At 43.4% G+C, this 26,163-nt stretch overlaps 2 protein-coding genes across 2 annotated transcripts in view; one reads left to right on the top strand and one right to left on the bottom strand.

Moving 5' to 3' along the window:
• JMJD4 (jumonji domain containing 4) overlaps positions 1-1,589 on the bottom strand; it is a 33,884-nt gene extending 32,295 nt beyond the window's left edge. Inside the window, exon 1 of the mRNA XM_033931835.1 lies at positions 1,474-1,589. Within this exon, the coding sequence (XP_033787726.1) occupies positions 1,474-1,515 (42 nt within the window). The 5' untranslated portion in view covers positions 1,516-1,589. The remainder of the gene's footprint in view (positions 1-1,473) is intronic.
• The window catches only part of SNAP47 (synaptosome associated protein 47), a 61,735-nt gene continuing 35,588 nt past the window's right edge, over positions 17-26,163 (top strand). Inside the window, exons 1-4 of the mRNA XM_033931837.1 lie at positions 17-246; positions 701-768; positions 4,921-5,467; positions 9,383-9,870. Coding sequence (XP_033787728.1) covers positions 4,968-5,467; positions 9,383-9,870 — 988 coding nt within the window. The 5' untranslated portion in view covers positions 17-246; positions 701-768; positions 4,921-4,967. The remainder of the gene's footprint in view (positions 247-700; positions 769-4,920; positions 5,468-9,382; positions 9,871-26,163) is intronic.

The raw sequence follows: 26,163 nt of genomic DNA, 5'->3' as shown, positions 1-26,163 counted from the left end.
TGCTGGGAAAGTGCATGAACAGGCTTTCTCCTATGGTTGCTTAGATCTCCTGGACTACATCTCCCAGCGCCCCTACGCAAGACCCGGAAACGTGAATTGTGGATAGCAGGCTTCAGTGTTTGCTGTCTTATTACATTGGGGGTTGTTGGAAAAAGGGGCTGTGGTGCTTGTTGCCCAGTACAAGAGCATATGTGAACTAATTGGTTGGCTCTTTTTTTGGTAGCAGAGTAGTCTTGGTATCATCAGGTAAGAAAAGCCTTCTCTTCTTTGATCAAAAGTGTATCTACTGATTTGGTCCAGACAGAAGGATGGTGGGGGGGGGGGGGGGGGGGGACTGCAGGGAAAAGGAAAAACAAATGTAGACGATCTCTTGCTGAATGAACATATAGGATTGGGAAAAAACTTGTTTGATTCATTCTAGAGAGAAGGGGGAGGAGAGGGCTGGTTTATGTGTTTAGTTTCATGTGCACATGGAAAACTGCAGATGAATAAAAAATATATGTCCTCCTTGCGAAGAATCTCTTTTCATTAATTCCAGAGAGAGGTGTGCGCAGAGAGGGAGGGGGTGTTTTGGTGACTCTGCTAGCTTGGTTCTTTCAATAGTAGAACAGCAGTAGTGTTAGCCTGCACATGTACACAGACGTGAATAAAAATATATGTTCTTGGAGATAGTCATCATATTTAATCTGATTCATTCCAGAGACAAGCGTGGGTGTGAGGGAATTGGTTGATTCTTCTTTGTTAGCAGAATAGACGCTGTGCCAGCAGGTAAGAAACTTAAATGTAATCTCTCAATTAAAAATGTATTCACTCATTACTTACCAAGAGAAACAAGGGTGTGTGTGTTTAGGGTAGGGGTGTCAAACTCAATCACATAAGGGTCCGAAACCTAAAACATAGGCTAAGTCGCAGGCTGAATTTTTTTTTAAGATACTTAGGGATCCTTTTATTAAGGTACGCTAACCAATTAATCACGCGCTAAATGCACACCTTAATAAAAGGACCCCTTAGTCTTAGTAGAAGTTTAGCTAAAATAATAGATTTACTGTTATAAAAGTTTAATATCCTATAACAACAAAAAATAATTTCAAAGGTAGTCTAGAGCACTAGTGCTATTACTTGAATAACAAACAAAAAAAAAAGAACCCGAGCCACGTGGTGGCTTCTAGGGCCACCACCAAAAAATGCAGTTAACACTAGCCATAGACCGTAATCACATAAGTGCAGAAGGGACACACCTAACTCAAAGTTACACATTTAACTGGGAGTTTCGCTCACCTTCCACTCCTCTCCCCTCCATGTAACACACCTCCCTTACATTTATGCATTATGTCACTTAACTATATCATGTTAGGCACCCTGCTAGCACTTTCACAGTTAAGTGTAAACTTGACACATAAATGCTAACATTCTGTAAATTTGTCAGATTTACTAAGTAGAGCAAAATATGGACAGCAATGAAGATATATATACCTTAGATTTCTTAGATTCATTTCGCTGATGGTATGAAAACATTTGATCATTCTAGTGTTACACTGTCCAAGCCTTTATTCTGCCAAAGAATTGTTTGGAAAATGCTGGGATTTCACAGTACCTCCATCTTACAATTAAAATTGGAAAAAAAACTCTTTAAAAAAGCGAGAACAGCAAATCCTGAATGCAGAAAATGGCTCCAGCTAAGTTTCAGTTTCCTTTCTTTTTTTTTTTCCTGCAATCTGGCCAAGCTTGGGAGGGAGTGCAGGCAAGGCTGTAGTCAATCAGCACTCGTATAATCCAATAAGTCACCACCTCAGAGCCGAAAGGCAGCCTGTCACTGAGCACTCACAGCAGCCTTAAAGGCTGCATGGCACCAGCTTGATTTGCACAGTTGTGAAAATTTAGCAGAGCAGGAGAGCATAATCGTTATAACATTCCTTGCAAGCTTTTTCTTAAAGTCAGATGTGAGGAAGTTCAATTTGCGGTGCTTGGACCGGCAGGCCAGCTTAAATGCAAATTACAAATTATCTAGCGTGCCAAATTTTGTTACACTGCGAGCCAGAGTTTGACATGTCTGGTTTAGGGGGTTGTGTAAAAGGTTCCTGAGAGAAGAGGGGAGGGAGAGAACTTTGTGTGAACCTGCTAATTTTGTTTTTTTGCTAGCTGCATATGTACAGGGAAACTATTATTTTTGGATTACATTATAATATTAATCTCACAGAAGTATGTAAATTGTAAATAGTACAGTGTCCTCTATAATAAAACCCTAAGCGCGCAGGCGCACTTAGGGTTTTGTGATCCCTGCCACCACGGTGTCTGCCTCCATGCCGAATTCGATTTCCAAACACGGAGGCAAGGAGAACACGCCGGTGACTCCCCCTTCCCGCCCTCACTCACCAACCGTTGCTGCTCCTCTTCAAAGCAGCCTGCTGAGGATCGCCGGCCGGTTGTAGTGAACCTTGCAGGCCGCTCTCCACTTCGGTAGCACGTTTCCTCTGATGCAATCCTGTATGTCAGAGGAGGGGCAGGATCGCTTCAGAGGGAACGTGCTACCAAGGTGGAGAGCGGCCTGCGAGGTTCGCTACAGCCAGCCGGCAATCCTCAGTAGGCTGCTTTAAAGAGGAGCAGCGGTTGGTGCCAGACACAAGGAAGCAGGGATGGAGGGAGGGTAAGAACGGGAGCAATACAGGCAGGCAGGGGGCCAGGGCAAGAGGGAAAGGGGGCTGCTTTGGGGGGAGGGGTGTGCTGGGGGGCAGACAGCAATCATGCTTTGCTCTAGGGGGGGAACAGAAGAGGGCCACGGAACAGGCAGGCATGGCACAACAGGGGGCCAGGGGGAGAGGGAAAGGGGAATGACAGACAAACAAAGGGATAGGGGGAGACACAGACATAAATAATGACAGACAGACAGGGGGCCAGAGAGACAGACAGAAAGGGAGACAGACAGCTTCCAAGGAGAGAGAGAAAGAAATAAAGAAAGACAGATACACACATCTGTTCTAGCATCCGTTAATGTAACAGGCTTAAAGACTAGTTGTTTAATAAATTTGTTCACAACCAGACTCAAGCCTTTTTTCTTTTGTTTCAGCCAAAAATGGATAAATAGTTTTGGTAGCAGTTATGTTTTGGCCCAAACCAATAAACTAACTTCCGTTTGGCCTCTAATCACATCTTCCAGGTTCACTAGGATTTCTTAGTGCTCTTTTTTATTGTCATCCTTAAATACCATTTCTGGCAGAGCTACCTCCCTGCATCTTGTACAGGAATAACATCATTAGAAGAAAGTAAATCCCAGATGGTGAACTTTAAAAAGTTGCTTTTATTAAAGTAGCCCAGCATGGCCACATTTGCCTATAAGGCTGTGTCAGGTCCACCAACTATGAACCAGACACAAGGCATATTTTAAAAGCAAGTAGATAATGGACCGTGCCTTAATAAGATCGCATGTTAATCTGCAGTTTTAGGGGACATGGTCTTCGCGTGTATTAAGCAATTTCATGGGGTAACAGTCCCCGTGATAATGTGTTTTCACTGTAATGGGGGGGTGTAAACACTCTCCAAGTAATTTAGGAGCCCTAAAGCTGCTAATCAACATATGCTACACCTTAAGCTATAAAATATTATGGGACCTTGTAGCGAGAAATGTGCTGCATGAAATAAGGTAGCCTGCATTCCTCAGTTATGCAGAAAGGTGATATATAAAAGAAGGAAATTACAAAACCGTTTTTTTTTTTTTTTTGTAAAGTGTGGTATCATACAAACCCAAGAAAAGGATCTAGGTGTCATCGTAGTGGAGTAGAACGGGTACAAGTGGATCGATTTTTCACTCAAAAATTACAAAAACTAGGGGACACTCAACAAAGTTACAGGGAAATACTTTTAAAACCAATAGGAGGAAATTTGTTTTTCACTCGGAGAATAGTTAAAGCTCTGGAACGCGTTGCCAGAGGTTGTGGTAAGAGCAGATAGCGTAGCTGGTTTTAAGAAAGATTTGGACAAGTTCCTGGAGGAAAAGTCCATAGTCTGTTATTGAGAAAGACACGGGGAAAGCCACTGCTTGACCTGTATTGGTAGCATGGAGTTTTGCTACTCATTGGGTTTGGACCAGGTACTAGTGACCTGGATTGGCCACCGTGAGAATGGGCTACTGGGCTTGATGGACCTTTGGTCTGATCCAGTAAGGCTATTCTTATGGCTGACAGCTGGAATATATTCTTAGCAATGTGAGTGGGAATGAACAGCAAAACTGGACAGAAGGATTGGTCTTTTTCTTGTTGTCATGTACTATAACACCACATAACCATTGAGAGCTTCTAATAGTATTAAAATTGCATCTTTAGCTGATGTTTATGCTGTGTGATTTCAACAGGAGAATTTTCTACATTTCAGAAATTAGAACGGAGTCTTGTGTTATACCAGCAAAAATAACTTCTTAAAGTCCAACAAAATAATCGGGTGTGATTTTAAAAAATAAGTTCATGAAGCTAATAAAGGTTTGGGGCTGCTTTTATCAAGAGGGGTTAACCCCTAAAAACTACCGCCTGCTCAAGAGGAGGCGGTAGCGGCTAGCGCGGCTGGCGGCTTGATAAAAGAAGTTTTTTTTTCTGTGGGCCTTTGTTGTCATTATTATCCGTTCTATTTTTGAATGCTCTGTTTTCTGCTTGTTCTGCTCCGGGTTGTTTGTTCCTTTGCAATTGTTAATAAAGATAATTGAAAAAAAAAAAAAAAAAGGAGCCCTTAGTGTACAGATCTGAGGATGCCAGTGGTCCCTTCCACCGGCCTTATTGAAGGGACATAGTAGCTTCAAAAGCTTGCCATCTTAAAAATTCATCTCTGTTCTGCTTGTAAATAATCGTGACGTTTTTAATCTGCAATGCTAACTATCTCTACTAGAACTCATTGGCATTTGCTTGTCTGCTTCTTTTTCATTTTTGTTTTCTAAAGGTGCAGTGTGATTACTCCATTGAGGCTACATTTAAGAGCAAGAACTGATGAGCAAGGACATCCGCATCCATTCCTGGCCATGCTCCTATTACTTAAACACTGAGAAACGATGGGTTTCTGGACAGCTTTCCCTTACCCCCATCACCTTGAAGTTTACAGCCGATAAGAGTGGAGAGCTTCTGGTCAGCTTCCATCTCTCCAGCATCAATGATATCAAGAAGGAGTCTTCCAGTGTCATCTTCAGCTCTATTACTATACTTGAGAGAGAGCAAACCAAACACTGGTTCAGCTCTCTCCAGCCCAATAGGAATGTGGTCTTCACTGTCATTGAGCACTTTTGGAGGGATCGGCTGCTTGCACCCCAAGAAGCTGAAGGCCAGGCAGCTCTTACTCAGAGTAGCAAGGGAAAAGAGCTGATAAATCTAACACTGGGGTCCCAGAAGCGCTTGGAGGACTCAGCCAGGGAACTACAGCACCAAGGAGAGCAGTTCGATCACATCATGAACGGACTGGACAAGATTGAATCGGATATGGATGTGGCCGACAGGTGCAGTAAGGGTTTTGGATTGATTTGGCAGAATTTTGCTGCATGAAGCTTTATATTTGATATATGCATTGGTAATTTTTTCCTTTTTATTTTTAAATCATTGCAGAGAAGTAAACATACATATATAGGCTGGTAAAGAAGCAATCGTACCCCAGCCTACATATGTTTTAAAGATCAGGGTGGACAAAAATCAATGATTTTTTTTAATCCAAAAAATCAGGTTTTTCCTCAAAAAAGCATTTTTTTTTTTTTAAAGATAGTTTTCTATTTAAAATACATTGTAGTTCAAAAGTTATTCATCATGAAATAAGAATTCGTTTTTAAATATGTAGCTGTATGTCCACTCTGTTTATTTAGCAGTGTTCTTAACATAAAAGGAGTATAAGATCACTGATAAAAGATACAACATTGCTGAATAGAGAAGAGTTTATTTTTCTGACCAGGGAAACTCAACTGAGGTCTTTTTCTCCATTCTAGTTTTATTTTTTGTTCATACAAGGGAGGGAGGGGTGAATGAATGACATTATAGCATAGGAGAGAGCTTTATGGGAAACAGACCATGCAAGTCTGCCCAATACCAGTTTGGTAGACTTGTATTGTGGTGGTGAACCACTTTCACTCAACCTCTACTCCATATTTTAGACCCCTTAGGGGTAGGCTTGAACATATAGGGTGGTCTAGGCATGCAAAAGTCCCCTTTTTTTTCCTTCAATTCTTTCTGTGAGAAACTTTCTACTGGAGGCAGATGCTAAACAAAACCTCTACAGAACTTCTAATCAGGGCTATGGAGTCGGTAGATAAATCCTTTGACTCTGACTCCTCAGTTTCTGGTACCCACGACTCCGACTCCAGATACCCAAAATGTCTCCGACTCCTCAACTCCGACTCCAATCAATTAGAAATAGCCCTTTTTAAGGATCATCCTAAGAAAGGGATCTTATCTAGGGTGTATACTTCCTTCAATGACTGCTTAGATTGGATCTGTCTTGCTCTTCAGCAGGTCTGGGAAAGTTGGCTAGGGTTTATCTTTGGGGAGGAGACCTGGGAGATAATATATGCACATATTCATCAGTGCTCCTTAAGTGAAACTAATCTTGCTTATAATTAGTAATCCATAGACTGTTAGAAACTCTCGGTCATCAGGCCCATCCTGTTAGATCCTCTCACATAAGACATGCTGACATTGGGGATAGCGGGCAAAATTGTGGTACAGTGGTTACTGTCAGCATAGCTATTGCTAGCAATCAGCATTTTCAGCTGGCATAACCAATGTCAGCAAAGGCCTATGGGAAATGATATCAATCTGACTCTGGAATGTTGATGCAGAATTCTGTGCTCCTGCACAGAATTCACGTACATTAATCATCCAGCCAGACTGGATTGTTTATCAAGAAGATAGGCTTCTTGAATGGGACAAAGAAGCCAGAGACTAATCCCATCTACCATGCCTGCAAGTATCACATCCTCCTTATCAATTAAACTAACCATTGTTTCAAACAGTTTACAAATTCTAAACAGAAAAGATACTGGGAAATACAATAGTTTCTATATTCAGAATAAGATTCCAAGCTATAAAAGCCTCCTCTCTGCAACACACAAGGATCTATCTCTTTCTCTATCTATCTCTCTATCCCTTCTCTCTGTCTCGGGAACCCGAATGCTTAATTGTAATGCTTATGAATATTGCTTTTCTGTAAACCTATTTCTATAATATATTATTTATGCAATCACCTCTGGCTGTGCTTCTCATTTGATTCTATTCCTGGTGAATCTTTGGTGAGGGAATTGAACCTTGGCCTAACATAACCCCTACAACCTAACATTGTGGGGGCCACTACCAATCCTTACAGTTACATATGAACATCTCTGGTGAGACTTCCTACTTATCCAAGCGTTCTGAAGAGATGTGTGGTCATGCATGCAACAGTGAACTGATGAAATATGGAATTGAGTTGTTGGGAGACGACTGAACCACCCAGTGCTGGCCCAGATATTAAAAGAGACTTAGCATGTGCCTAGGGCAGCAGTTTCTGGAGGGCGTCAAAAAGCAACAATAGTGAAAGCAAAGCTACACTAAGTTAAAGACTCCTCCAAGAAAACGGGTATTCTTACCAGTGGGACATTTCAAATAGCCCATTTTACTTACTCTGGGAGAATGGTGTTGAGATGATCATGATTGTTTTGGTGGGAAGGGGGGGGGGGCACAACATTGACTGTTCCTTTTATGAAGGTGCGCTAGGGGCTTAATGCGCGCTAAATTGCCCTGCGCGCTAGCTGCTACCGCCTCCTTTTGAGCAGGCAGTAGATTTTTGGCTAGCGCGTGCTAATCCGATGTGTGCGATAAATCCGCTAGCGAACCTTCGTAAAAGGAGCCCTGAAAGTTTTCTTAGGTCACCCAGTATCTTTGTATTGGCCCTGAGCCCACCCTCACTTTTTTTTTTTTTTTAAATCCATGAAATTTTATTGAGTTTTCAGAAAGAATACAAAGAAAATATAACTGTAACAGGAAAATGGTGAGATTCACAAGACATCAATACAGAGAATCTATACAATGCTTATAAATACAATTTTACTGTTTTTATTTCTTTTATTCTGTATGCATGTATTTGATGATTTCAAAAACAAAAACTGTGGATACAGATGTTCTGGAGATAATTTATTAAACACTGACATATAAAACCATGAAAATTCAATTAAAAAGTACAATGTTAAAAAAATACAGTGGTAACAGTCCAACCGGACCCTACACGGTCTGTGTTTCGGCGAACACGCCTTCCTCAGGGGTCCAATGGTTTGCAAACTCACATATAAAGAATTGGACTGAAAACAGTCTATTATCTTTAAACATGTGAGCAAAGAACACCGCAGATAAGCTGAAGTAGCAAAAAAATGCTAAGGAGCGTTTTTTGCTACTTCAGCTTGTCTGCGGTGTTCTTTGCTCACATGTTTAAAGACAATGTGAGGTTGCAAACCATTGGACCCCTGAGGAAGGCGTGTTCGCCGAAACACGGACCATGTAGGGTCCGGTTGGATTTTTATCACAGAATTTTTTTATCATTGTACTTTCTTAATTGAATTTTCATGGTTTTATATGTCAGTGTTTAATAAATTATCTCCAGAACATCTGTATCCACAGTTTTTGGTTTTGTTTTCATCGGTGGATTGTTTTCACTATGGATCATTGGGTCTCCCCATTTTTCTTTGTTGGGCAGTCTAGATGAGCCATTTGGCCTTTATCTGCCATCATGTTTCTATGTTTCTATAACCATAAAGCCCTATGACCTCACAATGCAGGTGTAAAGAGCCTTAGCCTATAGGAAGAGGAGATGCAAATGTTAAGAGCCTTAGCCAATAAGGAGAGAGATAATGGTTACTACAGATGGGCATTTTTTTTTTGCTACTTCAGCTTGCCTGCGGTGTTCTTTGCTCACATGTTTAAAGACAATAGACTGTTTTCAGTCCAGTTCTTTATATGGGAATTTGCAATCCATTGAACCCCTGTGGAAGGCGTGTTCGCCGAAACACAGACCGTGTAGGGTCCGGTTGGATTTTAATCACAGCATTTTTTATCATTGTACTTTTTTAAATTGAATTTTCATGGTTTTATATGTCAGTGTTTAATAAATTATCTCCAGAACATCTGCATCCACAGTTTTTGTTTTTGTTTTCATCGGTGGATTGTTTTCACTGTGGGTCATTGGGTCTCCCCATTTTTCTTTGTTGTATTTGATGATTTTACATTGTGACTATTTCTCTGATTGTCCAGCACGTCTTATTGTAAACCGCCTCGAACTATTATGGCTTTGGCGGTATATAAGAATAAATTATTATTATTATTATTACACTAACTTCTTAACAATATGCATAGATTTTTCTCACTTTTTAATCTCTCTCTAATGTATGCTTGTGCCTTAGGATGCTGACAGAACTTGATTCTTCTTCTTGGTGGCCGTTCAGCAGCAGACTCTGGAAGACTGTTACAGACACCAGGCCTAGAGAGACCACCCTTGTCTCCAATCCCACGACTCTCAGGGGGGAAGGGGTGATAATCGCCATCCCCATTATTTTCTCCTACCGAACAGATGTGAACCTAAAAGCAGGCAAACTTATTGTGCTTGTGTCTGCCCTGGAGATTCACGATGGTGGCTCTCAGCTTGTGCACCGCTATGAACGGGAGGAGGTGGATGACGTTAAAATACATTCCCCGTATGAGATCAGCATACGCCAGCGGTTTATTGGAAAGCCGGACATCTGCTATAGGCTGTTGTCGGCAAAAATGCCGGAGGCAATTGCCATATTGGAAATGCAGTACAAGAAGAAAATTGAGTTCTGTGAAGAAGCACTGGGGTTTAGCGCTCGTCAGTCTCCACAGGATGATGTTTGCACATCGGTCTGGCAGTCAGGTAAGAGACTAAAGTAAAGAATTGTCCAGATATTGACAGAACTAGCCAATAGTGCAAGGGTAGGGAACTCCGGTCCTCGAGAGCCGTATTCCAGTCGGGTTTTCAGGATTTCCCCAATGAATATGCGTGAGATCTATGTGCATGCACTGCTTTCAATGCATATTCATTGAGGAAATCCTGAAAACCCGACTGGAATACCGCTCTCGAGGACCGGAGTTCCCTACCCCTGCAATAGTGGAAAAGGTTTCCAACCTGTGGATAGGCTTAAATTCTGTAACCAGCGCCTAAAGTTAGGCACCTATTTTGGAGGCGCCTCCCTAAATTGAATAACAAGCTCAATCAAACTTTTTAAGCAGCACTGACTGAAACCTAGGCGCCTATCAATAAAGCGCGATTCTGTCACAAGGCGCCTCTAAAAATTTAGGCGGCCTTCAAATAAATATGCATGTTAGGCGTGGGCGTGGCTACGTGTTAGGCGCCTTCTTAGAGAATCACTGCTCTTAAGCGTGCTCAAGCGCTCGCATGGGCGCCTAACATTTAGCTGTGCCTAGAGCTGGCCTATTTAATGGACGCCTCCAAAATAGGTGCCGCTCAACGTGATTCACTAAACAGCACCCATTTTTACTTGAATCGCGCTGAACAGTGCCTATATCGGCGCCTAATATAGAATTTGCCCTTTAATGCTGTTTACCGGATATGCTAGGTTAAAATAAATCTCTTGTTCTAGTGCAGGACAGACAGGGGTCCTGATTAATGGCTACTTTTCCATTTACTTGCTAGGATTGCAGAAGGCATTAGCTACATTTTTCAACTCCGCCTCCTTGTGTCACTGGGCAGTGCCCCATCTCAGTTTTTTCTTTTGCAAATGAGTTGAGAAGGTGCCTCGCCCTTTTTTTTTATTCTCTGCATCTGTTTTTTTTATTTTTTTTATTTTATATTTATAATTTTTGTACAACCAATGAAAATGGTACAGAGAAATACTGAAATACATATATTAAGTCAATACAGACTGAAAACAATATACAGGCAATATACTCATTATTATAGTCCTCAAATAGGGAGGAAGGCAAGACATAAAGGAAAACCCCCTGGGGGTAAGGGATACACTTAACAAAAACATAAGGAAAATAGCAATAGATATTAACCTACTATTAAACTAAATTCCGCACTAAATCACTTGATTCATTCTGGCTGCAATGGAGTCCCTTTACTCTCTAGGAAAAAACCTAATTGGGCAGGCTCAAAAAATATATATTTATTCTCTCTGCATCTGTTTTATTATTTTTAGTTTTTTTTTTAATCCAATTTGAGGCTTCCTGGTGCTACAGAGGTTTCCAGAGATCCTGGGACAACTCTGCCTGGAAGAAGAAAGTCTCTGGCTCAGAGGACTGTAGCCAGGGAGAACAACCCTATAGGGTACCTGCCTGGCTGGCCTGCAATAACTTTGAGACAGCTCAAGGAGGGTGCCCCTGGGAGCACTGCTCACCCTGAAATTTTTCAGGTGCTTGAGCGCAGATTGCATGTCCCCACATTGGTTCAGAGGACTGCAACGGGTGCCGGCTGTGTTTCACCCCCCCCTCCCCTCCCGAAGACATGCGAGGAGTTAGTGGGGTGAAGGGTTCCAGGCCTGCGAAGTCTGTGTGAAAGGCAGCCTGAAGAAACAAGCCCCTGGAGGAACTTCAGGCTTGTGAAAGGCAGAAATCTTTTCCATATTCCAGCTGCAGTGAGAGTTGATGCAGGTAGCACCTTTCCTGTACTGTGAGTAAGTACATTACTGCCTATAAAACTTATGCACCACAATTACCTCTAAGTTCAGAGCGGTTAACAAAAGATGAAAAATACTGAACATACACAGTTGATCATATTCAGTTATTCATCATATTTGCCAAACAGTAATATCTTCAGGCTTTTTTTCTAAAGGCTAAGTAGGAGATGGAAGTTGACATAATATTAACAAATTGTTTATCCCATATACCAGCTTGGTACGAAAGAATCATATATAGACACAGCCTCTAAAACAGGGGTGTCAAACTCAGGTCCGTGCCGCCACGGGCCAAATTTGGCCCGCAGGGTAATTAGATTTGGCCTGAGATTTGGCCTTCTGTTCCTTCTCTCCCTCCATCCAGGCTTCCCAGTCTCACCTGCAAAGCAACCTACAGAGGATCGCCGGTCATCAGTAGGTCATCTCCATTGGTTTTACCTCCCCCCTGTCCAGCAGCACCTCTTCCCTGCTCCCCCTGTCCAGGAGTAGAACTTCTCCCTAACTTTTACCTCCCCCCTGTTCAACAGTACCCCTTCCCTGCTCCCCCTGTCCAATAGTAGCCATTATCCCTTCCTTTTACCTTCCCCCTGTCCAGTAGCACCATTTGTTCCAAATTCCAGCAGTCTCTCCCTATCATTGGGCCCTCTCCTCCTTTTCCCATTGCCGGGGTGCCTGCAGCGGTGCCTTAAGTGGAGCTATATCCAATGCTCACACTCTCTCCCTGCCATCCTGCTCCAGGGTGCTCGATTTCTCCCCCCTCCCCCTAATGGACATTGCAGTTGATTGTTCAACTGCATGCGGTGGTCCTTCGCATCCTGTTTGTTTCCGTGGGCAGTGGGTTTTTTTTCATGTAGGCCAGCTTCAAACCCGCTGAAACTACCTCACGCCACAAATAGAATACGGCCACGGAAACACACATCATGGTGGCAGGGATCACAGCCTCCTAATTGCGCATGCTCGCTTAGGGTTTTATTATAGAGGATGGGAACTTTGGGGTGTTTTGTAAATCAATTTAAACTTCGTTTTTCAGTTTCTGTGGGTAGGGTTCAGGTCTACAACCTCCCCAGACCCCAAATCGCTGTTTTTTATTTTCAGATTTTGTTTATTTTTGCCGTGTTTGGTGCAAATTTGTGATGGTGGCCATCTTGGATTTTAGAAACGATCTTGTTTTCTAACTTTGATTTCTGCCTCAAAAACCCCTCGATTTGACTCATAATTGATTGGTATGATTTCCCCAGCCCCTAATCTATTGGATGTGGACATTGATTGCGCTGGATGGGTGCCAGATCAGCGATTATATATCCTGTGCAATAGTGCACTGGGGGAGAGGGCGAGAGCTTCACGCTTCGTCTCGTCTGGGTCCTCTTGGGCTGGGGAGCTGGCCTGGGTCAGTCCAGAGGAAGGCTACAAAAATGGTATGTGGTTTTCATCATAAGGCATATGGGGACAGACTTAAAGATCTCAATCTGTATGCTTTGGAGGAAAAACAGGAGAGGGGAGATATGATCGAAATGTTTAAATACCTACGTAATGTGTATGCACATGAGTCAAGTCTCTTTCATTTGAAAGGAAAATCTACAATGAGAGGGCATAGGATGAAGTTAAGAGGTGATAGGCTCCGGAGTAATCTAAGGAAATACTTTTTTACAGAAAGGGTGGTAGATGAGTGGAACAGTCTCCCGGAAGAGGTGGTAGAGACATAGACTGTCTGAATTCAAAAGGACCTGGGATAGACACGTGGGATCTCTCGGAGAAAGAAAGAGATAATGGTTGCTGCAGATGGGCAGACTAGATGGGCCATTTGGCCTCTATCTGCTGTCATGTTTCTATGTGTCTTCTGAAGAAAATCTCTCTCAGGGGCCGTTCTGGAGTCTGACGCAGTCCGCCTGCATTCTGAGTCTGGGGATTCTTTTTTGCCGCAATGCATTTATCTCAACAGAGCCCTGCCATGTTTGCGGGGTGGCCCTTTTCACTGGATTTTACTCGGCTCCTCGGAACGGTGTATCCTTAAATCCCACTTGTTGGATGCAGCTGGCAGGTGCGTTGGGGCTTTTCCGGTCTATGGCGTCTGGCGAAGCTTCCTGTTTGGGAGCGTTCTTGTCTGGTCATGTGGAGGTGCATACTCCACTGGTGCTGGTTGGTGTGGCCGCGATGCCGGGCGCCGTTTATGATCTCATTCGGGTTCTTAATACGTTTGCTGCTGGTGCAGAGTCTGAGATCCAAACTCTTTGAACTGTCTGTGGATGAGGATGCTGCCTCAAGGATCACCTTCAGCGGCCGTCTTTCAAGAACCGGATTCTTGTTGGTTTAGGTCTGGCTGGCCTTTACTCGGGGGTTGCAAATGCCACCCTCTGTTATTCCCTGTGCACCAGTTTCGCTGGACATTGGGAAGGAATTGTAGTTCTCTTCGTTCCTCCCGCAGGTGTCATCGGGGATCCTCAGGTTTTTAGAGCCATTCCCAGGGCTACAACCATATTACCATGGTTCTAATTCCAGGTATCCTCAGGTTCCTCTGCCATGACTATGCCTAAAAAAAAAAAATAGAGGAAAGCGCCGATGTTGCCTGGGGAGGGTGTGGGTTCCTCACTCGCAAGCTGTCTTCTGTTTTATCAGGAGTGGATTTGACTTTCGTTGGACAATTGTTAGTCATCCTTTGCCTGTCTCCAGCTTGGTTTCTGGACTCTGGTAGGTCATCAGAAATAGCGCTGACTGATTATTCTGCTTCGCTCCTTAATCTTCGAGATGTTGGACCCTGTTCCAGGCTATGAAAGGGGGCTTAAGCAGATACTCCTTATGCTTCCTCGTGCCAGAAAGGCTTGGAGAATTGGAGACATATTCTGGTTCTACAGTCGGTCACCCATTTCGTGCAAATTCCCTTTTTCTGAATGGAAAACGGAGTACACGGTGCTAGCTGCTGTCTCCAGGGGAGTTTCTAGTGTCTTTGATTCTCACAGAGGTTTTCTTCCATATTTCATTATGGCCAGAGCATCACAGGTTTCTGAGTTTCCATGTTATGCAACATCATTTCCAGTTTTCAGCTTTGCCCCTTGGCCTCACAACAGCTCTTGCACTTTCATCAAAAATGATCGTAGTTGAGGCGACTTTCCACTAGCAGACTTTCCTAGTCTTCTGGGATTGCGGGTGCTCTGGGCTCCAGCTCATTGGGTGTATGAAGGTGCAGTGAGGACGATAGTGTCTCTGCTGCAGGCATTGGCACGTTCAGGAGGAGACGCTGGGTGTCCTCTCGGTCCCTGGAGATTCTGGGGCTTCTCTTCATCTCTGGACAAGGTTGTATGTTTCTTCTCAAGGCAAATAATCAGAACATTCGTCAACAGATCAGTATTCTCTTGGACTGTCTGGCTCTCTCAGCCTGGTTTTATCTGCAGGTTCTGGGGTCTAGGGCAGCCTCCTTGGAGGCGATCTCCTAGGCCAGAGAACCAATGCACCCTTGACGGGAGTCCCTCATATCTTGATGATCTCGCTGAGTTTTCTCCCCTTCAGATGCCGCTCCCATGGATGGAACCAGCTAGTGACAATTTGAGCTGGTGACTTCAGGGGGTAGCGCTTCACCAAGACTGGCTTCTTTGGATTTCCAAGTGGATAACTCTTAGGACAGATGCCAGCCTATTGGGTTGTGGGCTCCTTGCGGGGGCCCCTCCATTCAGGGGAAGTGGACTCCTGGTCCGCAACATGTCTGGAACTTCGACCAGCCCCTTAAGAAAGACCAGCAGTGCAAGTTTCTTCGACTCCACAGTGGTGGCATATGTACATCACTGAAGTCATGATGCCGCTATACAGGTCCATGGTGAGGCCTCATTTGGAATATTGTGTTCAATTCTGGAGACCACACTACCGGAAAGATGTGCTGAGAATCGAGTCGGTTCAGCGTATGGCCACTAGGATGGTCTTGGGACTCAAGGATCTCACGTATGAAGAAAGACTGAATAAACTGCGGCTGTACTCACTTGAGGAACGAAGAGAAAGGGGAGACATGATTGAAACGTTTAAGTATATCACGGGCCGTATCGAGTCGGAAGAAGATATCTTTTACCTCAGGGGACCCTCGACCACCAGGGGGCATCCGCTGAAAATCAGGGGAGGGAAGTTCCATAGCGACTACAGAAAATACTTCTTCACTGAAAGAGTAGTGGATCATTGGAACAAACTCCCACTGCAGGTGATTGAGGCAAACAGCGTGTCAGACTTTAAGAGAAAATGGGATATTCACATGGGATCCCTAAGGGAGTAATTTAAGGAGGGAGGGTATTTGGAATGGGCAGACTTGGTGGGCTATAGCCCTTTTCTGCCGTCTTTTTCTATGTTTCTATGTTTCTAGTGTTTTCTCGCTCGCTCGCTCTCTCTCGCAAGAAAGACCAGCGGCATTCCACTGGGCGGAAACGCTGCTTCTTTCTTTCTCGGCGGCCCATAGGGCTGGAGTCGCCAATGTTCTAGAATTTCCTGGTCTCAGGAGCCTGGTTTCTCGCAGGAGCCATTCTGTCTGCTCTTAAAGAGCTGGGGTTTACCCCAGAGGGTCTTGTTGGCTTCGGCAGAGATCTTGAAGGCCAGGCAGCCTTTTGGTCGACAAACAGCATGGAAGCTAAGGTTGGATGCATTGGTTTGACCCTGGCTGCCTCACGATTTCCTGTATGAATTGTATGTGTTCCCCCCCCCCCCCCCCGGCCTCTGATAGGTCTGGTCATTCACCGGACAGCGACACATTCTGGCCTGGTGCCTCTAGTGGCTCCGGATTGGCCTCACTCCCGGTATGCAGTTCTCGTACGTCTTTACTGCTGGTTGCACATGGGTAGGTGACATATTTGGGTCCACCTTTGTTTGTATTGAGTTTCATGCTGTTTAATTGTCTTTGTTAGAAGAAAAGGTTTGAGTTGACTGGGGAGTTCCCTGTACTCTCCTTGTTATTTCTCCTCTTAGGGGTGATCAACTGTTTTTGTATGAACTGAAGAGATGCGGTACTGCCTAGTGACACAAGAAGCCGGAGCTGAAAAAGCAGATGATGTCTTCTACAATCCTCGTGAATGAATGGAAAAGAACCCATTAGTCAGGACTCCTGTCCCTCCTTACAGGAAAGAAGATTATTGAGGTATTTGGGGGGTTTTGAGATACAGGTAGATAAAATGACTTCAGTAAAGTCATACAGAGTCCATAGTAATGTGAAGCTAGTTAGCAGAGCCACGAGCCGCACTCAAGTGGCTAAAGAGCCACATGCGGCTCGTGAGCCACAGTTTGCTGACCACTGCTCTATTCAGGGCTTCCAGTCTCTCCTCATACATCTTTTGGCACAAACCTTCTACCATTTTTGTCACCCTCCTCTAGACCGCTTCAAGTCTTCTTATGTCTTTTGCCAGATATGGTCTCCAAAACTGAACACAATACTCCTAGTGGGGCCTCACCATCGACCTATACAGGGGCATCAACACCACCTTTCTACTGGTTACTCCTCTCTCTATACAGCCCGGCATCCTTGTGGGAATGGGATAATTCTCGGAAATGGCAATTCAGATCTTGTCAACTTACTGCAACATTTTGCCTTTTCCTAGTGGCTCCCTAAAATATTTTATAATTGGCTATAACTGAGCTGTTCAAGAACCAGTTTATTCCCAGTCTTCCAAGTTGGACATAGCAATTTAGCATGGCTGTTTGCACTTCGATACCTTTTCTTCCCTACAGCTGGCTGAAAAATTGTTGTCTGGCTCATTCAGCTGGGGTGGACTTGAAACCTCCTGAGCTTTCTTAGATTCAGTAAAAGGTGATGAAATCTTCAGGAAGATAATAATCAAATCTCCAGTACTGGAACGTTGCACATATTCCCCTAACATTTTTTCTTCCCATCCCTCTTCTCACTATGGCAGTACTGGGATGATTTATTAGCTCTGTTTTTTGTTTTTGTTTTTAAATGCTTTCTCTGAGGTGGGCATTTTCCTTTCTGTATTAGTTTCTGGACTAGGGAATTGCAGCCATGGCCAATCAAACCTCCACCCACAGTATTTCTTAAAACTAATATACTTTGATAGGACAGTGGCTCGTTACTCTAGGAATGATGTGGGAACTGGCTCTTAGAAGACTGCAGTAGGAATTTGAATAGCAGACTTGGAATTTACATTTGATTATCTTTTCCAAATCAGTGAGCTAGTAAAACTGCCAGGAAAGAAGTTGTAGGACGTGAAAAGCATGATTCAAGTTCCTTTTCCAAGCTTGTTCTCATCATAAGGTATTTATGTTGAAAACACCTGCTATGTGTTTTGATTGCCACAAGAGGGCAGTCAGTCAATGCATTAATGGGAAGTGTGTCTCATTTGGAAATAGTGTACAGTGGTACCTCGGTTTACAAGTGCACCGGTTTGCGAGTGTTTTGCAAGACAAAACATTTGCAAAATCGGCACCTCGGAAACTGAGTTTGCCTCGACGTACAAGCGCCTCCCCCCGCGCGATCCGACAACCTCCCCGTACCCATCACCCACCCCCCATCTGGCACCCGGCAATCGGCACCCAACGCACAGAACATGCCAGTGCCCAAAGATCTGTTGTCCTTTTTGCTGGGCCTTGAGCATCTGCGCATGCTCAAGGCCTTAGTTCCTGCTCTCTCCGAGATTCTCGAGATCTCCGAGAATCTCGGAGAGAGCAGGAACTAAGGCTTTGAGCATGCGCAGATGCTCAAGGCCCAGCAAAAAGGACGACAGATCTTTGAGCACCGGCACCAGCATGTCCTGTGCATTGGTGCCGGTGCCGAGTGCCAGATGGGGGGTAAGTGATGTGTTCTGGTAGGTGATGGGTACGGGGAGGATGTCGGATCGCGGCAGGGGAGGGGGCGATGCGAGAGGGGGGATTCCGGATCGCGGGGAGGATGGCGGATCACACGGGGGGGGGGGTTCTTCGTGAGCTGGGGGGGAGCAATGCCGGTTCTCGGGGGAGGGGGGTAGAGCAGTGCCACTGGCCTCGGGGGGGGGGGAATGAATCAAGCAAGTTTCTCTTTCTTTCTATGGGGAAGCTCGCTTTAATATATGAGTAATTTGGTTTACGAGTATGCTTCTGGAACGAATTATGCTCATAAACCAAGGTTCCACTGTACAGTAAAACTTTGGATTGCAAGTAACTTGGTTTGCAAGTGTTTTGCAAGAAAGGCAAAACATTTTATTAAATTTTAACTTGATATACAAGCAGTGTCTTGCAATACAAGTACATACAGTATACAAGCGTCACATCACAACAGAGCCGATGGTTCTTCTCTGTCTTACACTGCAAGAGGGTAGTGACTGTTCTAAATGAGCAAAGTCTTGCAATACGAGTACTTATACCCTCTGTTTTACTAAGGTGCGCGAAGCGTTTTAGCGTGCGCTAAATCTACGCGCGTGCTAATGCGTCCATAGACTAACATGCACGCGTTAGCAGTTAGCGTGCACTAAAAAGCATATTGCACCTTAGTAAAAGGAGCCCATAATAGTATTTTGTATTAAAGTTTTGGGGTTGTGGAATGAATCGTCTGAGTTTCCATTATTTCCTATGGGAAAATTCGCTTTGATATACGAGTGCTTTGGATTACAAGCATGCTTCTGGAACGAATTACGCTCGCAAACCAAGGTTTTACTGTAATTGGAAACTATGGGCTCCTTTTACAAAGGTGCGCTAACGTTTTTAACGCACGCATCGGATTAGCGCGTGCTATAGCGTGCGCTAGCCGAAAATCTACCGCCTGCTCAAAAGGACACGGTAGCGGCTAGCGCGCTATTCCGCGCATTAAGGCCTTATGTGCTCCTTCTTAGCTTAGATCTTGAGCTCTAAGTTGACTTCTTTTAATTTTGGACAAATAGCCCAAAGGATACAGAATGATTACTGAGAATAAAATGCAAAGGGAAAAAAAAAACCCCTCATAAATTGGAAACCACAGCAAAGCTCAAAAATAACATTTGTTTTTTGTTTGACATGCTTTCATGCATAACTAGAAAAGGCAGGGAAGGAACTGAGTAGTAAAAGCCAGGTTTAACTATCAGCCAAATAAGTGCAAAATGTCTGCAAATTCTTGCTGGCGCAGTCTTGAAAAGGTGCATCTTGTGCCCAAGGACTTTTTTTTTTTTTTCTCCTGCTGCTGGAAGGAGAAGAAACTACAAGTAAAAAGTTGTGCCACAAGAAGCCTATGATGATTTCAAACCTATGCCCCCCCCCCCCTGCAACTAAATCATGTGAATATTCTACAGTGCTGTTTGCAAGGTTCTTTTTTCCCTTTCAGAAGGTGGTAAAAAAAAGGCAGTGTCACAAAATTATAACACAAGAAAGGAAAACAATAATGTTCACAGGAAGGCTTCTGTGGTGTAATTAGGGTTACCATTTATCCAAGAAAACCCAGACATGTCCTCCTTCTTAGAGTCAAACAAACACTCAGTGCAAAGCAATTCTTCTTTCAGTGGGAATTCTGACTCCACTTGCTCAAAACGAGTCCGTGGTTATGGAATTCTTCATTATTCCCTTACTGATAGAATTATTTTTTAGATTTTTTTATATACTGTTATGTATCATTTTTCAACTTTTAAATAGATATAAAAGTGTCGTCACTTATCTTCAATCTTTATCAATTCCCCTTCCCGACGCGTTTCGAAGTCCTTTATCAAGGTCGGGGGAACTACAAAGGAACATAAGTATATTATACCTTCTGCTAATTTAAAAGGCTAAAAAGTTTTGTAAATAACAGTCACTCACCGATAAGATAAGGTAATCTTACTCCAATATTCTGCCACCGGCTATCCAGAAAGATGGCTGCGGCGTTCATACAGAGTGTTTAAATAACCCCTCCCCTTACATCATACTCTCACCTAGCAACCGGCCCGACGCAAATCGCGTCACTCAAACCACATCTAAACCACGGAGACACACACTAATCATCCAGAATCCACCTGAGCCATCCAATCCGAGGCTTCATTCAGCCCGGAGGGGGCCATAGTTTGAAGTTGGAACATCCAGCGTAGTTCCCTAAGATTTAAAGTACGCTCTATATTTCCTCCCTCCCACCCTACAGTAATCATGTCCATTACCCTCCATTTTAAATCTTTCAGACCATGTTTACATAACCTCCAGTGTCTCACTAAAGGGGAAGCTTCATAGCTCATATTCACCCTAGACTTATGCTCTGTTAAACGGATCTTCACAGCTCTAGTAGTGTGACCTACATAAAGTTTTGGGCAAGGGCATTGGATCAAATATATAACATGATCAGAGTTACAAGTCGTGTTATATCTAGCAGTATATTGAGTGCCTAAGATCGGATGTATCCAATTGTCCCCTGACATCACAAACGGACACCATTGGCAACTACCACAGGGTTCACGACTCCCCCTAATTTTAGTCATATCTTCCCTTGGGATATAATGGCCCAAACTTTCCCCTAAATTTTTCCCCCGACGATAAGAGCATATAGGGTACTCTATCAGGGATGGGATAGCAAGTTGGACAATATGCCAATGGTTCCGTATCATACGAGCTATTTCAGGAGCTTGGGAGGAAAAATTTTGCACAAATGCTACAGACTCCAGTTCTTCAGTATCTTCAGTGGTATTAGTTACATTCGGTTTTAGCAACAATTCTCTTTGGGCATATTTAGCTCGTTTATATGCCTTCTGGACCACTTCAGTCGAATATCCTCTTTCATAAAACCTTTTTTTCATTATCTTTGCTTGAAGTCTAAACTCATCCAGGGAGTAACAGATCCTTCTCAAACGAAGGAACTGGCTAATAGGGAGATTTTGTATTAATCCCTTAGGGTGGAAGCGTTTACGGGGGGTTTGTTTTAGTTTAAGGGTGGTCTGTTTTAGTCAATGAATTTGTCGAATAGGGCGTTTTTTATTGCTTTTCGGAATGCATTGAAAGTCAGTTTGGGTCCATTTATGCAGTTTCGCAACCAGACTTGTTGTCTATTCGCTTGGAACATGAAGGTTCTATCCAGGAAGGATTTGTATCTGCAGCCTGAGATCTTTGGGTAGGCAAAGATGTTTTTGCTTCTGGTTGTTCATATGGGGTTGTGCAGAACGAAGTGAGTTTGCAGGTAGGAAGGTGCTAGTCCCCAGACTTGTTTGAAACAGATACATGCTTACAATCTAAACAGGCAAGACAGAAAACCAGGATGTCATGGATACAGTTAAGGGGAACAGTTAATCAGTTGGCTGGGTTGGAGGGCAGAGGAGTAGGGTTAAGGATTGAAACCTATATCAAAAAGGTGGGTTTTCAGTCTGCTTTTAAACAAGGGAAGGGGCTTGACGGACAAACTCGGGCAATTTATTCCAGGCATAGGGGGCAACTAGATGAAAGGAACAAAGTCTGGAATTGGCAGTGGAGGAGAAGGGAAATGCAGAGTGACTTAACTGAAGAACGGAGTTCTCTGGGAGGTCCCTTCTCTTCAAAATCACAGGTCTTTGGAACGATCTCACCACCCCGCTGCGGAACCTGAGCTCCCTTCAGTTATTCCGAAAACAACTGAAAACCTGGCTTTTCAGCAAATTGTAGCTCTATCCTTCCCCCCTTTCTCTCCCCCCTTCTACACATAAGTTCATGTCATCCTTTTTCTTCTTCTCTACCCACTATTTTAAGTTCTTGTAAACCGTGTCGTGCTCCATACTCATGGAGATGATGCGGTATATAAACTTAAGGTTTAGATTAGATTAGATTAGAGAGATATTGAGGGGCAGCAGAATGAACACACTTGTAGGTCAGCAATAAGATCTTGAACTGAATGCGATGGCAGATAGGGAGCCGGTGAAGTAACTTAAGGAGAGGGGTGACAAGAGCGTAGTGAGGTTGGTAGAAGATGAGTCACGCAGCAGAGTTTTGCACAGATTGCAAGGGGGAGAGGCAACACTGTGGGAGACCAGTTAGGAGTAGATTGCTTGGACAAGGGTCCAGGTTGTGTGCTCAGAGAGGAAGGGGTGAATTTTGGTGATATTGAAGAGAGAGAAGCAACAAGTCTTAGCAGCTTGTTGGATATGCATAGAAAATGAGAGGTCAGAATCGAAGACCACTCCAAGGTTGCGAGCAGAAGAGACTGGAACAATTACAGTATTATTTACCGAGGAGGAGGAGGAGCAGAGGGTTTAGAAGGAAAGAGGAGAGATATGATTGAAGTCTACAAAATCCTGAGTGGATCAATTTTTTGCTCCGTCAAAAATGACAAAGACTAGGGGGACACTCGATGAAGTTACACGGAAATACTTTTAAAACCAATAGGAGGAAATTTTTTTTCACTCAGAGAATAGTTAAGCTCAGGAACGCGTTGCCAGAGGATGTGGTAAGAGCGGACAGCGTAGCTGGTTTTTAGAAAGGTGTGGACAAGTTCCTGGAGAAAAAGTCCATAGTCTGTTATTGAGAAAGGCAAAGGGGAAGCCACTGCTTGCCCTCTATTGGTAGCATGAAATATTGCTACACCTTGGGTTTTGGCCAGGTACTAGTGACCTGGATTGGCCACCATGAGAACGAGCTACTGGGCGTGATGGACCATTGGTCTGACCCAGTAAGGCTATTCTTATGTTCAGTCTTGGACATATTTAGTGCATTGGGAGGTAAGAGGTAAACCAGGAGAGAGAGATTCATGGCATCCATATGAGGACAGCATATCAAGGAGTAAGCTGTGATTTACAGTATCAAAGGCAGCAGACAAGTAAATGGTAATCCTAGTTATGTTTGCATGTCTCCTGATAATGTATGGCTGCTTGAATGACTAGCCTAAATTAAGGTAGGAGGAAAGAGGAGAAAAATACCCGGGTAGTTGTGAATGACGGCTTAAGCAACTGGATCTCAACCCTGGTTTCAAATGGGCTGGAAGCCGAAATGATCAGGAAGAAATGTCTGGGTTTAAAAAAACAAACAAAAACCCCAAAGCTTTTATATTTCATTTGCCTCAATTTAGCAACTAAGCTAATTCTTTTAATGAATTAATCTACTAGTTTGTTAGGAGGTGATAAGCAAAATGACACACGTAGAAAACTTCCTTGGGCTAGCCATTGATGCTCGGCTGGAGTAAGATTTCTTAGATGAAAACAACGTGAACATCAGAAAGGTTTCCACAAATGCTGTAATTCTTTTCTCTTTTGCTGGGTTGCTAAGGCTTTTAAGTATCATTTTCTTACAGCTGCTTTAATTTAACGTAATTTCTGTTTGACCAGTCTGTCTGCTGAGACGCTTGATGGCAGTATTTCACTGTAATTGAGAGAGTACCTTTTAAAGGAAACCGAGTTTGGTGGGTTATCCTGTGATTAACCAGTGATCAGATTTTCAGATTTCACAGCAAACTACCCTTCTACCTTTTTTAATTTGTGGAAAAATGATATGTTAGTGCCAGGAACTAGCACATTTCATCTTAGGCAGATGTTTGAAAAGATGCCTTTCAAGTGTCTCTTAAAAAAAAAAATATATATATATAGCTCCTTCCCTCCTGCACTAACACACAGCTTTTATAAGCCCTATCCATGTGTCACACGGGAAGTGACTTCTTTCCCTACCTCCTTGTTTTTCACATGGGGCCTCAGTCTTGTATGTTTTTCCTCTCTGCCTCTCTCTTGAGTTTCTTTTGCTTCAGTTTGGTGCGTGTCTCTGCCGTACAAATAATTTCTCAGTCAAAAAACACTGTAGGGGTAATCAACTCAACTGATTTGTTGTTGAGTGACTAAAAGTACAACTACAAATCTTAAGAAAAGTCACTCCGTTGAAGTCAAAACTAAATTCAACACAATTTCAATTTATTTGCATGTCTAATAGAACTCTGCTCAGAGACATGAAGGCTGAATGCTCCGCCTCACCACCCAATCATAATAGTTCATTATTTTATCACTGGCTACTCAAGCTCTAGAAAACATCTCTTTTGCATTGCTTGAAAGTAATATAAAATACTGGAACTTAGCTTAGACTGTTTACTGGTTCCGACGTGCCACGTTTCGGTACTGCTTCAGGGAACCGACAAAAGGTTTAAATACAATATTAAACTGGAGGTGAAGTCTCAATGAATTGTTATTTCTTCTTACTCTTCGAACCATTTCTAGCATGGGATTTTTGGATGGGGCGGAGCCTGCTCAAAATAGCACCTTCTGTTTGCTTTGTAACAAATTTAATCCTTATTTATTTTTTGGCAAATAAGGATCACATCTAGGCAAATAAGGATCACATCTAGGCAAATAAGGATCACATCGCAGTAACCATTGGCCATCACATGGCCAATGGTTACTGCGAATGAGCAGACTAGATGGGCCTTTAGCTGCCATCATGTTTCTAACTTAAATCTACTCATGTTGCACTTGAGAACCTAACTAGAGCTGATGTCATTTTTCTCCCTTTCTTTTCGGTGGCCACCTTAGAAAATGCTGCTGATTGTGTGTTAAGTCACACTATGGCGCCGTTTACAGAATCATATCTACCGTGAAAAGATAGGCGCCAGTAATACCGGTCAAGGTTTTGAAGTCCTGCATTCCCGGCGCCTATGTTTGAGGAGAATCACATCTATAGAGGCAGCAGTGCCTAAGGCCATTTTCGGCATAAACTACTCCTGCTTTTGAACTTAGGCACCGTTAGGCGCTTCTGTAGATGCAAAAGATCGCAGAAAGAGGAAGATGGGCAAAAATATCTGGAAAAGTTAAGAGAGGCTGGTTGTGTAGTCAGGAAAGCAAAGATGCAAATGGAAGAAAAAATAGCTGATACAGTAAAATGGGGAGACAAAACTTTTTTTTTAAAGATATATTAGTGATAGGAAGAAGTGCAAAAGTGGCATTGTGAGACTCAAAGATGAAGGGGAGGAATATGTAGAAGCTGATAAAGAAAAGGCCGAATTGCTTAACAAATATTTATTTTCTGTGTTAACGGCTAAAGCGCCGGGAGCGGGACTGCAGAAGACAAACGTGAATAGGGATGGAGGAGTAATAGACTCTGATCGATTTTCAGAGGGTTGTGTTCGTGAGGAGTTAGCTAGAATAAAGGTAGACAAAGTGATGGTGTACATCCGAGGGTACCGAAAGAACTTAGGGAAGTTCTGGTAGCTCTGCTGACTGACCTTTTTCAATGAGTTTCTAGAGTCGGGAGTGGTACTGGAGGACTGAGGAAGGGTGAATGTGGTCCTTCTCCACAGAAGTGGAAGTAAGGACGAAGTAGGGAATTACAGGCCGGTAAATCTGACTTCTATGGTAAGCAAATTAATGGAAACGCTTTTAAAACGGAGAATGGTCAAGTTTCTGGAATTCTGTGGATTACAGAACTAGAGGCAACATGGATTCACTAGAGGTATGTAGGGGTGATTCCTTGTTCACACCTGAAGGTTAGGCTTCTCTCTGACGTCATAAAGCCTGAACCATTGTCTGCAAGAAATCTTTCCAGCATGAACCATGCAAGAAGAGAAAAAGAAGAAATCATCTTTGCTGCCTGACAGATGCATTCTGGGTATGTTCACCAGAACTGTGTGTTTCTCCAGTCAAGGACATCTGATTATGCTTACATGCTCAGCCCGTGTGAACTTGGGGGAGTCATCAGCTTCTATGCTGTTCTTATCTAAGAAG

This window comes from Geotrypetes seraphini, chromosome 2 (assembly GCF_902459505.1).
Source record: "Geotrypetes seraphini chromosome 2, aGeoSer1.1, whole genome shotgun sequence".
Classification (NCBI taxonomy): Eukaryota; Metazoa; Chordata; class Amphibia; order Gymnophiona; family Dermophiidae; genus Geotrypetes; species Geotrypetes seraphini.
Note: the sequence above shows the minus strand (reverse complement) of the source record. Positions and strands in the feature narration are given on the sequence as shown.